The sequence below is a fragment of the Scyliorhinus torazame genome, chromosome 31 (assembly GCF_047496885.1).
Source record: "Scyliorhinus torazame isolate Kashiwa2021f chromosome 31, sScyTor2.1, whole genome shotgun sequence".
Classification (NCBI taxonomy): Eukaryota; Metazoa; Chordata; class Chondrichthyes; order Carcharhiniformes; family Scyliorhinidae; genus Scyliorhinus; species Scyliorhinus torazame.
Window position 1 is genome coordinate 28863114 of NC_092737.1, and position 14950 is coordinate 28878063.

At 46.1% G+C, this 14950-nt stretch overlaps 1 protein-coding gene across 1 annotated transcript in view; it reads left to right on the top strand.

The window, feature by feature from the left end:
- The first annotated feature begins 1668 nt into the window (after positions 1–1668).
- LOC140404600 (scavenger receptor cysteine-rich domain-containing protein DMBT1-like) overlaps positions 1669–14950 on the top strand; it is a 243460-nt gene continuing 230178 nt past the window's right edge. The window contains exons 1-2 of the mRNA XM_072493200.1: positions 1669–1954; positions 3083–3421. Coding sequence (XP_072349301.1) covers positions 1669–1954; positions 3083–3421 — 625 coding nt within the window. The remainder of the gene's footprint in view (positions 1955–3082; positions 3422–14950) is intronic.

The following is a 14950-nucleotide window of genomic DNA, read 5'->3' on the forward strand; positions in this document are numbered from 1 at the left end:
CTTCCGGGTGCTCCGGTTTCCTCACAGAAGTCCCGAAAGACGTGCTGTTAAGTGAATTGAACATTCCGAATTCTCCCTCTGTGTACCCGAACAGGCGCCGGAGTGTGGCGACGAGGGGATGCTCACAGTAACTTCATTGCATTGTTAATATAAGCCTAATTTTCATTCTAATAAACAGTATTATTATGGTTCACCTTTGCCGCATTTGTGTCTCATTCTAGCTAGTCTTCTTGTTGTAGGAAAAAGGGAGGAGGATAGTCCATTGCAAACGTCATGCCTTCTCCACTAGTGCAGTAAGATGATGGATGCCCTGGCAGTGTTCGTTGACTAGTTCCTGACTCCCGTGTCTAACCATGAAAAAAATACCTGAGTTGAATAAGTGCAAAGACCGCTGGGGACATTCTCGGATGAATACTCTCAAACAACCCTTTTGGGCAAAATTATTTTGCTGTCACGTTTAAACCCCGAGTGTCAGTCTCCTGTGATGTGAAACATGTTCAGGATCTCCCCCGTTTTCAGCTCGGATCTTATACATAGAAACATGCACAGAAAATAGCGAGCATTAAGAGGCCATTCGGCCCTTCGAACCGTCTCCGCCATTCATTATGATTATCACATTCAATATTTCAAGAAATCACCTCCCATTCTTCTGAATTCTAATGAGTGAAATTCCAGCCTGTTGAACATTTCCATCCTTAGACGGCATATTAATTCCATGAGTAAATCCGGCGAATGCTCTGAAATGCTCGAATGGCAATTATTTAATTGGTTTTAAATAGGGAGAACCTAGCTGCTAAAAATACAGAGCATCTCTCACCAAAGGTTTGTACAATTGCTGTGCAATTTATTTAATTTTATATTCCATTTCTCTTGAAGTTAACGCAACCAGCCAGTTCGTCTCGCCAATTACTTGTTTTACCCGCACACTAAATCTATTTGATATATGCACCAGGAATCCGCTCTTTGTACTGCAACATTTGTCCATTCGAATAATATGTTCCGTTCATCTCTGTGCTTTAACACCCACGTATCCGATGGGTCCGACCCGGGTTACCTCCCCGTGATCCCTGTAGAAAGGTAGTGCGCCCGCTGGGGCGGGAGGCCTGGTCCATTGGTGGGCTAGTTTACTCAGCACCAAAAACGACGGTCCAAGTTGGAGCCGAGCTGCAGAGTTGTCCCGACTTGAAGTCGGGCTGGGACTTGTACATACTTTATTTTGGCAATAAATCATTCTTTTCTGACCCGTCCATGACGACGAAACCAACAAAATGAAGAAAGTAGGGATACATTGATTTTTTTTCCAGGCCATACATAGTGGAGCACTTAACTAAGCCAGAAATAATTTATTCAATCCAAATATCGTGACACTATTCTGCGTTATTACTGCACCCTTTGGCCATCTAACGGACCTAGATTTTCTTTTTTCATTTAGAGTACCCAATTCATTTTTTCCAATTACGAGGCAATTTAGCGTAGTCCATCCGCCGACCCTGCGAAACCCACGCAAACACGCGGAGAATGTGCAAATTCAACACAGATAGTGATCGAGTGCTAACCACTGCCCCGCCGTGCGGCCTACGATGTTTTAATCACTCGCCGAACCTTTCGATATCCCTCATAAACTCATCCGCCAACTTGGCCATAGATCATACACTTCCCTCGTCCACGATGTTCATAAACATTTGCTTGAGGGTCATGAACGGCAGCAATGCATCTTCGCAACTCATTAAAAGCTTCCAGCCCATTGCAGCTCCTCTACCTACGTGTGTCCCATTAAACGCCAACTCAGAGAGGCAGGTGAGGCATCAATACATTCCAGGAATGGATAGTGTTGTCTCTTTGGATGACTGTCGATGTAAAATACACTTAACAGGCCACACCAGCAAATCGGGACTTCGGTATGCGGTTGGCAACGTGAATGTTTTCATTGTGGAAGCCAGATCAAACGAACAAGGTATTATTTAAATAGAGAAATATTCAGAAAGCTCCAACGCAAAGTGACTTGGTGGTGCTTCAGCACAAAACACCGAAAGCTAGCACCGAGGCGTAGCAAGGAACAAAGAAGGCTAATGGAATATTGCCAGCGTTCCCAAGCGTATTTGAAGCAGATTGGTCGGAAAATTTTGCTGCGACTGTACAGTGTACTATTGAGACCAAATCTGGAGTAAAGTGAGAGCGTTTGATCCCATTGTTTGAGTAAAGATAGTATGTCATTGGAGGGGGTTCAGAAAAGATTACTCGGATGATCCCGGTTTCAAGGGGTTGTCTAATGAGCAGCATTTCTCCAGTTTGGGACTCTACTCTTTGGAATATTGAAGAATGAGAGGTGACATCATTTAAACATATGAAATTCTTCAGGGATTGACAGGGTAAATTCTGAGAATATGATTCACCTCGTGGGAGAGGATCGGGCCAGAGGGCATAATCTCAGAGTAAAGGCGTTCCAATGCAAGATTGAGATGAGGTGGAATGTCTTCTCTCAGAGGGTAGCGAGTCGTGGATATTCTTTTCCCAGCGAGCTGTAGGAGCAGACTCCTTGTGTACAGTTAAGGCTGAGATAGGAGATAGATGGATAAATGGGTCGACGAATAGATAGATAGATATGTAGATAGACAGGTAACTAGATAGATAGATGATAGACTGATGGATAGATAGTTGATAGATAGATAGATATTTAGATAGATGGATAGATAGATGGATAGATAGAGAGAGAGATAGATAGACCATTAATCAGTAAATAAATAAAGTGTTGCACGGAAAGGGCAGAAAGGTTGACCTGTGGAATATGTGATCAGCCATTATCCAATTGAATGGCGGAGTAGGATCGAGAGAGAGAACTGCTGACACCTGTTCCTATTTCTTATGGTCTAATGAAAACATAGATTGCCTGCGTTGCCAACTGAAACTGCTCCTCTTCAACCGTAACATCAATGATATAGCGGAATATAACTCCTGGACAACCACACCCCCATGCAGCTATATCTCGCCCACGTTCGTCAGTTCTCTATCATTAGGAGTAGGAACGGATGAATCGAATCGGTCTCATTTTCTCAATACAATAGCATTGTGAAGGGTTGTTGGTAACGTGAATTTGGTGTCATTGCAACAACGAGTGTGAGACTGGTGAATGGGCCGAATCGCTGCTCGGGGAGGCTGGAGATTTATCACAACAGGCAATGGGGAACGGTTTGCGATGATGATTGGGATATGGCCGATGCCGAAGTTGTTTGCCGGCAGCTGCGCTGTGGGAATGCAACGGTTGTCCACCCCTCGACTAAGTTTGGAGCAGGAATCGGCACGATTTGGATGGATGACGTAGCGTGCAGAGGAACCGAGCTCTCGCTCTCCTCTTGCTCATTCGGAGGCTTCGGAGTTCATAACTGCAATCACGGCGAAGATGCCGGCGTGACCTGTTCCAATGGTAAGGGTACAATTATCCAAATGAAGGTGGGAAAAATTATCATTTGTCTTCTATTGCCACTGGGTAAATAATGTGATCAACGTCGGGTGTTCCATACAGGTTGTTTCACATGTGTGTATATATATGTCTATATCTATTGCAGCAATATTAATGAAGATGTTAAGTTACGGTATCCAGGCACTGTGGCTACAAAGTGAGATGTCCGAGGTTTTAGGGCATCATTCATTCCCACCATGGATATTTGATTCCATTCGAGGGCTTATGGATGTTTGCGTATAGAAAGAATGTCCATTGGGGTTTAGAAATTGGGGTTTGTGGTTATCATTACTGAGATGGTCATAAACCAGTTGGAGGGATAGATGTGACATATTACCTTCCGGGAGCAGAGAGGAGGGGCCTACGGGGGTCACTATTGCAGGGGAGAGGATAAAGGCAGCGCGAGGCTCGAGGCCTTCACTGACCTTCCGGGAGCAGAGAGGAGCGAACCTGCGCGGGGCACTGCTACAGGGGAGGGGATAAAGGCAGCGCCAGACTCGAGGCCTTCACTTACCTTCCGGGAGCAGAGAGGAGCGGACCTGCGCGGGGCACTGCTGCAGGGGAGAGGATAAACGCAGCGCCAGGCTCGAGGCCTTCACTTACCTTCCCGGAGCAGAGAGAAGCGGACCCGCCCGGGATACCGTGCTGCAGGTAGGACAGCTGCAAAATTGGGTGAAAAACCGGTAAAGTGACGGCACGGGAGACTGTGACCTGATTGGCTGAAAGGCAGACTGGGTTAAATCTGAATATTTGTGGAGTTACGAGTTTTAATTTGATTCAAATTACTACTTTTAAGTTGGATTGCATTACTATATTTTTAAATTTGACTTAGATTACTATTTTTAAAGTGATTTGAATTACTATTTCGTAAATTTTATATCTCACTTAAATAACTATTTTGGGTTGATTTCAATTACTATTTTTGAATTGATTTAAATAACTTGTTCAATACAATTAAATAACTATTTAATTTGTTGTAAGATCAAGCAAGATAAATACTCAGGATAAAGCTAATTAAATAGTACACGGGGATTGGATTTAATCTGACAGAAAAACATCTTAAATTTAATTTTAAAGGTTTAATTTAAAGGAAAATTCATGGCAGGACAGCTCCAAGGCGTGGTCTGCTCCTCTTGCTCCTTGTGGCAGACTTGGGACAGTCCCAGTCCCCAGGGCCAGCAAGTGTGCAGGAAGCAGGGCAGCACGGTAGCACTGTGGATAGCACAATTGCTTCAAAGCTCCAGAGTCCCAGGATCGAGTCCGGCTTGGGTCCCTGTCTGTGCCGAGTCTGCACATCCTCCCCGTGCGTGCGTGGTCTTCTCCCGGGTGATCCGGTGTCCTCCCACAGTCCAAAGATGTGCAGGTTAGGTGGATTGGCCATGATAAATTGCACTTAGTGTCCAAAAAAGCCTTTAGTGGTGGGCGGGGTTGCTGGTTTATTGGGATAGGGTGGAGGTGTTGACCTTGGGCGAGCTGCTCTTTCCAAGAGCCGGTGCAGACTCGATGGGCCGAATGGCCTCCTTCTGCACTGTAAATTCTATGACTAAGTGTCTCCAGTTACAGGCCCTGGAAGCTCCAATTTCAGAGCTAGAGCGGCAGCTGGAGACACTGTGGAGCATCCGCGAGGAGCATCGTGCATAGTACGTATAGGGAGGTGGTCACAGCGCAGGCTCAGGCGCCGCAGGCAGGAAGGGAATGGGTGACCACCAGACAGAGCAACAGAGCGAGGCAGGTAGTGGAGGAACCTTCTGCGGCCATTCCTCTGCAGAACAGATATACCGCTTTGGATACTGTTGAGGGGAACGGCCTCTCAAGGGAAAACAGCAACAGCCAAACGTGCGGCACCACGGTTGGTTCTGCTGCAGAGGGGAGGGGTGATAAGTGTGACAGAGCTATAGTTATAGGGGATTCAATTGCAAGGCAAATAGACAGGCGTTTCTGTGGACGCAAACGAGACTCTAGGATGGGACCAAGGGCAATGTGTCCAAGTTTCACAGAAATCTTTGGATCCTCACTGTCTTCAGGGGATGTCCCGGAGGACTGGAGATTAGCCAATGTTGTTCCTCTGTTTAAGAAGGGTAACAAGGATAATCCAGGGAACTACAGGCCGGTGAGCCTTACTTCAGTGGTAGGGAAATTACTGGAGAGAATTCTTCGAGACAGGATCTACTCCCATTTGGAAGCAAATGGACGTATTAGTGATAGGCAACATGGTTTTGTGAAGGGGAGGTCGTGTCCCACTAACTTGATATAGTTTTTCGAGGAGGTCACTAAGCTGATGGATGCAGGTAGGGCAGAGGATTTTGTCTATATGGACTTCAGTAAGGCCTTTGACAAGGTCCCTCATGGTAGACTAGTACAAAAGGTGAAGTCACACGGGATCAGGGGGGAGCTGGCAAGGTGGATACAGAACTGGCTAGGTCACAGAAGGCAGAGAGTAGCAATGGAAGGATGCTTTTCTAATTGGAGGGCTGTGACCAGTGGTGTTCCACAGGGATCAGTGCTGGGACATTTGCTCTTTGTTGCAAAATGATTTGGAGGAAAATGTAACTGGTCTGATTAGTAAGTTTGCAGACGACACAACGGTTGGTGGAATTGCGGATAGCGATGAGGACTGTCAGAGGATACAGCAGGATTTACATTGTTTGGAGACTTGGGCAGAGAGATGGCAGATGGAGTTTAATCCGGACAAATGTGAGGTAATGCATTTTGGAAGCTCTAATGCAGGTAGGCAATATACAGTGAATGGTAGAACCCTCAAGAGTATTGAAAGTCAAAGAGATCTAGGAGTACAGGTCCACAGGTCATTGAAAGGGGCAACACAGGTGGAGAAGGTAGTCAAGAAGGCATACGGCATGCTTGCCTTCATTGGCCGAGGCATTGAGTATAAGAAGTGGCAAGTCATGTTGCAGCTGTATAGAACCTTAGTTCGGCCACACTTGGAGTATAGTGTTCAATTCTGGTCACCACACTACCAGAAGGATGTGGAGGCTTTAGCCAGGGTGCAGAAGAGATTTACCAGAATTTTGCCTGGTATGGAGGGCATTAGCTATGAGGAGCGGTTGAATAAACACGGTTTCTTCTCACTGGAACGAAGGAGGTTGAGGGGAGACCTGATAGAGGTCTACAAAATTATGAGGGGCATAGACAGAGTGGATAGTCAGAGGATTTTACCCAGGGTAGAGGGGTCAATTACTAGGGGGCATAGGTTTAAGGGGCGAGGGGCAAGGTTTAGAGGAGATGTTCGAGGCACGTCTTTTTGCACAGAGGGTAGTGGGTGCCTGGAACTCGCTGCCGGCGGAGGACGGTAGTGACATTTGAGGGGCATCTTGACAAATACAATAATAGAATGGGAATAGAGGGATACGGACCCAGGAAGTGTGGAAGGTCTTAGTTTAGACGGGCGGTATGGTCGGCACAGGCGTGGATGGCCGAAGGGCCTGTTCCTGTGCTGTACTTTTTTTTGTTCTTTGTTCTTTTTGACACTAAGATAAGTGGTAAAGCAAAACGTGCAGAGGATACTGGAAGTCTGCAGATGGATTTGGATACGCTAAGTGAATGGGCTAGGGCCTGGCAGATGGAATACAATGTTATCCATTTTGGTAGGAATAACAGCAAAAGGGATTATTATTAAATCATATTAAAACATGCTGCTGTGCAGAGAGACCTGGGTGTGCTAGTGCATGAGTCGCAAAATGTTGGTTTTCAGGTGCAATAGGTGATTAAGAAGGCAAATGGAATTTTGTCCTTCATTGCTAGAGGGATGGAGTTTAAGACTAGGGAGGTTCTGCTGCAATTGTATAAGGTGTTAGTCAGGCCACACCTGGAGTATTGAGTTCAGTTTTGGTCTCCTTACTTGAGAAAGGACGTACTGGCACTGCAGGGTGTGCAGAGGAGATTCACTAGGTTAATCCCAGATCTGAAGGGGTTGGATTACGAGGAGAGGTTGAGTAGACTGGGTCTGTACTCGTTGGAATTTAGAAGGATGAGGGGGGATCTTATAGAAACATATAAGATTATGAAGGGAATAGATAGGATAGATGGGGGCAGGTTGTTTGCACTGGTGGGTGAAAGCAGAACTAGGGGGCATAGCCTTAAAATAAGGGGAAGTAGATTTAGGACTGGGTTTAGGAGGACCTTCTGCACCCAAAGGGTTGTGAATCTATGGAATTCCTTGCCCAGTGAAGCAGTTGAGGCTCCTGCATTAATTTTTTTTCAGATAAAGATAGATAGTTTTTTGAAGAATAAAGGGATTAAGGGTTATGGTGTTCGGGCCGGAAAGTGGAGCTGAGTCCACAAAAGATCAGCCATTATCTCATTGAATGGTGGAGCAGGCTCGAGGGGCCAGGTGGCCTACACATGCTTCTAGTTCTTATGTTATAAACAAGCTGTGAAACGGCCATGAAAGTCATTGCATTCAAGCGCAATCAGTGCTGGACCATAAATGCTGGTGCAGCCTGCGAAAGTCGCATCCCAGAAAAGGGAAAACTAAAATAACCTTCTAGTAAACTTCAGTTTTCCTCTCTTACTAAATCATTGTGTTTTTACAACCTACCACTTTACATTGAGTGGCAGTAACACTCGGTGAGTTCCCCACTATCAACATCCTGGGGGTTACCATTGGCCAGAAACTGAACTGGACCCAGCCGAATGAACGCAGTGTCGACAAGAGCAAGTCAGAGGCTAGCCATCCTGAACAGGGTAACTCACCTCCTGACATCCCCAAAGTCTGTCTACCACTCATAAGGCAAAGGTCAAGAATTCCTTCCAATTTCATGGGTGAGTGCAGATCCAACAACTCACAAGAAGCTTGTCACCACCCAGGGCAAAGCAACATCGCTTGATTTCTTTCCTTTCCACAAACATTCACTCCCTCCACCACAGACCCACAGCAGCAGCCTTCTGCACCGTCTACAAGAAGCGCTGCAGGAACTCACCATTATCCTTTTTGGCTGCCTTTTAGTGTGCATGGTTGCTCAGTGGTTCGCATTGTTGCTTCACAGCGTCAGGGTCCCAGGTTCGATTCCCTTTTGGGTCACTATCTGTGTGGAGACTGCACCTTCTCCCCGTGTCTGCGTGAATATCCTCCGGGTCCTCCGGTTTCCTCCCACATGTCCCGAAATACGTGCTGTTAGTTTAATTGGACATCCTGAATTCTCCCTCTGTGTAACCGAACAGGCGCCGTAATGTGACGATTGGGGCTTTTCACAGCAACTTGATTGCAGTGTTACTGTAAGCCTACTTGTGGAAATAAATATCGTTATTATTATTCCCAATGTTAGGAAGAATTTCTTCACGCAAAGTGTGCTAGATGTTTGGAACTCTCTCTCACAATCAGAAACTGACGCTAAACAGCTATTAGTTTTAAATCTGAGATATATGAGGCGGGATTCTCTGGCCCGCCGCACCTGGTTTCTGGTGTGGCGCGTCCCCGCCGTCGGGAAATCTGCAGACACCAGTGCGCTGCCAGAAAAACGAATTCGCCATCAGCGGGACTTAATGAACGCGCTGGCGAGAACGACGGGAGATTCTCAGTCGTTTCCTGTCACGGTAAATGCTGCTTGAGAGCTATTGTAGATTCCAGGAGCTACAGCATAACTCGGCAAGCATTGTGCCAACATACCGGGGCAGAAGGGAGATTCACCAACTGAGTAAAATCAAGATGAAAAGTAAAATTGGTATGATACAAAATAAATAATTGTATAAACGGGAGCTGATGAGCGGAGCTTTTTGAAACAGGTTACGAAATCTGCACTCATCAGTTTCCCGTTTTTTCAAATTATTTATGTTATTTGTCGGAACACTTCTTATATGTTTCTTCTACGTTAATGAACATCTTTCTTAATTTAACACATGAGCAGTGGGCTGTTGCACAGACGTTTGCATATTGTTACTCACAAATGCGAAATTAAATCTATACATCACTCCGAACCACGTTACATTCCTGGGTATTGGGATACCCTTGCATTGAACATCAACGGGGTCCGCAGCAATTAGAAGACTAAAGTCATAATTCGAAACAAATGTACATTTTGTTCGTACTCACGCCACCCTCCTCTCCCCCCCCCCCCAAAAAAAAAATGGCCAACCGCAGCTTGCAAGTGGAGTTTAAGATAGTTTCAAACACAGACATATTCACGAACATGCGCATTAGGAGCAGGAGAGATAACCGGACCCTCTAGCTTGCTCCCCATTCGATAAGAATATGCTTTACCTGATTGTCACCTCGACCCCATGTTCCTGCCAACCGATAATCTCCCCCCACCGCAACCCCCTCCACCCCACCCGCGCCTATCAATGCTAAAACTTTCCAGCTCCGCTTTAATAAAAAAATTAAAAACTCTGTCACAGCTCCCTTTCCAGGAAGAGAGTTCCAGAGACTGCCGATTCTCTGAGATAATTTAATTCTCCTCTACCCAGTCTTCAATGAGTGACCCCCTTATTTTTTAATATCGAACGCAGAGCATTATCGTTTGCCGAAACGTGAAAAAGATTGTATTAACACTGGCGTCTTGGAGGATTTCATGATGCAACAAACGAGGACCATAACGATGGATAGTTACAAGGTAGCGAGGAAGGATCTAAAGAGAGAGCTAAGACGAGCAAGGAGGGGACATGAGAAGTATTTGGCAGGAAGGATCAAGGAAAACCCAAAAGCTTTCTATAGGTATGTCAGGAATAAGCGAATGACTAGGGAAAGAGTAGGACCAGTCAAGGACAGGGATGGGAAATTGTGTGTGGAGTCTGAAGAGATAGGCGAGACACTAAATGAATATTTTTCGTCAGTATTCACTCAGGAAAAAGATAATGTTGTGGAGGAGAATGCTGAGCCCCAGGCTAATAGAATAGATGGCATTGAGGTACGTAGGGAAGAGGTGTTGGCAATTCTGGACAGGCTGAAAATAGATAAGTCCCCGGGACCTGATGGGATTTATCCTAGGATTCTATGGGAGGCCAGGGAAGAGATTGCTGGACCTTTGGCTTTGATTTTTATGTCATCATTGGCTACAGGAATAGTGCCAGAGGACTGGAGGACAGCAAATGTGGTCCCTTTGTTCAAAAAGGGGAGCAGAGACAACCCCGGCAACTATAGGCCGGTGAGCCTCACGTCTGTAGTGGGTAAAGTATTGGAGGGGATTATAAGAGACAAGATTTATAATCATCTAGATAGGAATAATATGATCAGGGATAGTCAGCATGGCTTTGTGAAGGGTAGGTCATGCCTCACAAACCTTATTGAGTTCTTTGAGAAGGTGACTGAACAGGTAGACGAGGGTAGAGCAGTTGATGTGGTGTATATGGATTTCAGCAAAGCGTTTGATAAGGTTCCCCACGGTAGGCTATTGCAAAAAATACGGAGGCTGGGGATTGAGGGTGATTTAGAGATGTGGATCAGAAATTGGCTAGCTGAAAGAAGACAGAGGGTGGTGGTTGATGGGAAATGTTCAGAATGGAGTACAGTCACAAGTGGAGTACCACAAGGATCTGTTCTGGGGCCGTTGCTGTTTGTCATTTTTATCAATGACCTAGAGGAAGGCGCAGAAGGGTGGGTGAGTAAATTTGCAGACGATACTAAAGTCGGTGGTGTTGTCGATAGTGTGGAAGGATGTAGCAGATTACAGAGGGATATAGATAAGCTGCAGAGCTGGGCCGAGAGGTGGCAAATGGAGTTTAATGTAGAGAAGTGTGAGGTGATTCACTTTGGAAGGAATAACAGGAATGCGGAATATTTGGCTGATGGTAAAGTTCTTGAAAGTGTGGATGAGCAGAGGGATCTAGGTGTCCATGTACATAGATCCCTGAAAGTTGCCACCCAGGTTGATAGGGTTGTGAAGAAGGCCTATGGAGTGTTGGCCTTTATTGGTAGAGGGATTGAGTTCCGGAGTCGGGAGGTCATGTTGCAGCTGTACAGAACTCTGGTACGGCCGTATTTGGAGTATTGCGTACAGTTCTGGTCACCGCATTATAGGAAGGACGTGGAGGCTTTGGAGCGGGTGCAGAGGAGATTTACCAGGATGTTGCCTGGTATGGAGGGAAAATCTTACGAGGAAAGGCTGATGGACTTGAGGTTGTTTTCGTTGGAGAGAAGAAGGTTAAGAGGAGACTTAATAGAGGCATACAAAATGATCAGGGGGTTGGATAGGGTGGACAGTGAGAGCCTTCTCCCGCGGATGGAAATGGCTGGCACGAGGGGACATAACTTTAAACTGAGGGGTAATAGATATAGGACAGAGGTCAGAGGTAGGTTCTTTACGCAAAGAGTAGTGAGGCCGTGGAATGCCCTACCTGCTACAGTAGTGAACTCGCCAACATTGAGGGCATTTAAAAGTTTATTGGATAAACATATGGATGATAATGGCATAGTGTAGGATGGATGGCTTTTGTTTCGGTGCAACATCGTGGGCCGAAGGGCCTGTACTGCGCTGTATTGTTCTATGTTCTATGTTCTATGTTCTATAACGTTCACAAGTAACAATAAATGATAATCCAGAATATGAGGAAATTAAAAGATACTTTCAAGTCGCAACAAAGAGAAAAAAAAACGCTAAGAAAAGTGAGGGGAATGAGGAATCCATCATGAATGAGGAAACCCACGAAGTACATTAATGCTAAGAAACCAAATTGACTGACAATTACCCTTGGCTGAGTAATGTGGCACTCTGGAATTTGAAAGAGATAGTGAATGCATTCTTGTTGATAATTCAAAAATCAACTGATTCGGACAGCAACTCCCAAAGTCTGAAAGTAAGCCAACAGGAGCCCTCTATTATAGGGAGTTGGGACAATTTCTACAAACTAGTACATTGGGATTAGAACCTGATCCCCACATCAAATTCTCCATTATGCCGGCGCCCAGGGCTTTCCTGACGGCGTGGGGCTGCCTCACAATGGGAAACCCCATTGACCGGCTGGCGTAACAGAGAATCCCGCCGGCCGGTCGGGGCAGAAATGTGGCGTGGCGGGGCGGAGAATCCCGCCCATGTCTTTAGAGTTACAGAGACCCAACAGATAGGATTCTCACTCCTCAGTATAAATATTTCCCACTTTCTCTGTCTGTTAGCTTTGACAATGAGTCATCGGACTCGAAAGGTTCGCTTTTTTTCTCTCCCTACAGATGCTGCCAGACCTGCTGAGATTTGCCAGCATTTTCTCTTTCCTTTCAGATTCCTGCATCCGCAGTAATTTGCTTATATCCAGTGGTTCACTAATACCACTTTAGAAGGGGAATCTGTTGCCCTCACCTGGTTCGGACTACATGTGGCACAACACTCCCAGCAATGTAGTTGACTCTTCCATACGTTAGCGAGGCACTCAGCCTGTACCTTCTCAAGGATAATCAGGGATGGACAATAAATTGTGGCATATCCAGCGAAGCACATCCCATCAATCATTTTTTAAAAATCCTTTGTGTTTGTTAACGGGCACTTCGAATAAGGGGCCAAAATTCCCTAACCATTGCGATTCCTTTGGTGGCAGGGCGCCCACTACCGGGTTTCCCGACGGCATAGGGGTGTATTCTATGGGAGATCCCAGTGACAAATACGGGAGCAGGGAAGAGAGAATCGTGCCCGCGTCGCGCGTCGCATTGCCTCCTGCTGTCGAGAAGCATGTCACTGCGACGGCAGAGAATCCGAGTGTTTCGCAGCGGCGTGGTCGCAAGTCAAGGCGAAGTCCCATTGACAGCGGCGGGACCCGACGATCCCGCCGTCAACACAAAACGGCGTGCCACGTGCCGATGTCGAGAAACACGCTGCGGAGAGGCCAGATAATCTCGTGCAACATTGCTTTCGTTTGAGACCTCAGAATCGGTGTTAATTAAAACTTTTCCAAACACGATATCAACTCCATCACATCATAATCACAAATACCCAGAGGCACATTTAATCTCCTCAATCCGTACCCAGTTTACCATGCTAGAGGCACCATGCCCGAGTACTTCGACATTTTCCAACCACTCAACGACAGAACGAGCTTCCATATATTATGTGAAGTCGTGCATGCCCGATTGCTGCAATATTTGTACAACCTCTCTGTAAGAACATTTAAGAACCATTTACGTGAGCACTGGAAATGCGGCAGCTTACAAGGCTATGGACCAAGTTCTAGAAAACGGCAGTAGATTGGACTGAAAGGCCTAAAGACGGTCACAGGTACACTATTTGCCGAAGGGCCTCTACCTGAGCAACACGAATCTATGTCCACTTAAAGATCCCCCATGACTATTTATTACGGGCACCTCCACTTCCGTTGTTGATACCCATTGTTAAAGGGCAATTTATCATTGGGCAATTCACCTAACCCGCACATCTTTGGACTGTGGGAGGAAACCGGAGCACCCGGAGGAAACTCACGCAGACACGGGGAGGATGTGCAGACTCCGCACAGACAGTGACCCAAGCCGGAATCGAACCTGGGACCCTGGAGCTGGGAAGCAATTGTGCTATCCACAATGCTACCGTGCTGCCCTTAAGAACAAATAAATCTACACTATATCATTTTACCGTAATCCATGTACCTATCCAATAGCTGCTTGAAGGTCACTAATGTTTCCGACTCAACTACTTCCACAGGCAGTGCATTCCATGCCCCCACTACTCTGGGTAAAGAACCTACCTCTGATATCCCTCCTATATCTTCCACCTTTCACGTTAAATTTATGTCCCCTTGTAATGGTTTGTTCCACCCGGGGAAAAAGTATCTGACTGTCTACTCTATCTATTCCCCTGATCATCTTATAAACCTCTATCAAGTCGCCCCTCATCCTTCTCCGTTCTAATGAGAAAAGGCGTAGCACCCTCAACCTTTCCTCGTAAGACCTACTCTCCATTCCAGGCAACATCCTGCTAAAACTTCTTTGCACCTTTTCCAAAGCTTCCACATCCTTCCTAAAATGAGGCGACCGGAACTGTACACAGTACTCCAAATGTGGCCTTACCAAAGTTTTGTACAGCTGCATCATCACCTCACGGCTCTTAAATTCAATCCATCTGTTAATGAACGCGAGCACACCATAGGCCTTCTTCACAACTCTATCCACTTGAGTGGCAACTTTCAAAGATGTATGAACATAGACCCCAAGATCTCTCTGCTCCTCCACATTGCCAAGAACTCTACCGTTAACACTGTATTCCGCATTCATATTTGTCCTTCCAAAATGGACAACATCACACTTTTCAGGGTTAAACTCCATCTGCCACTTCTCAGCCCAGCTCTGCATCCTATCTATGTCTCTTTGCAGCCGACAACAGCCCTCCTTACTATCCACAACTCAACCAATCTTCGTATCGTCTGCAAATTTACTGATCCACACTTCAACTCCCTCATCCAAGTCATTAATGAAAATCACAAACAGCAGAGGAGCCAGAACTGATCCCTGCGGTACGCCACTGGTAACTGGGATCCAGGCTGAATATTTGCCATCCACCACCACTCTCTGACTTCTATCGGTTAGCCAGTTCGTTATCCAACTGGCCAAATTTCCCACTATCCCAT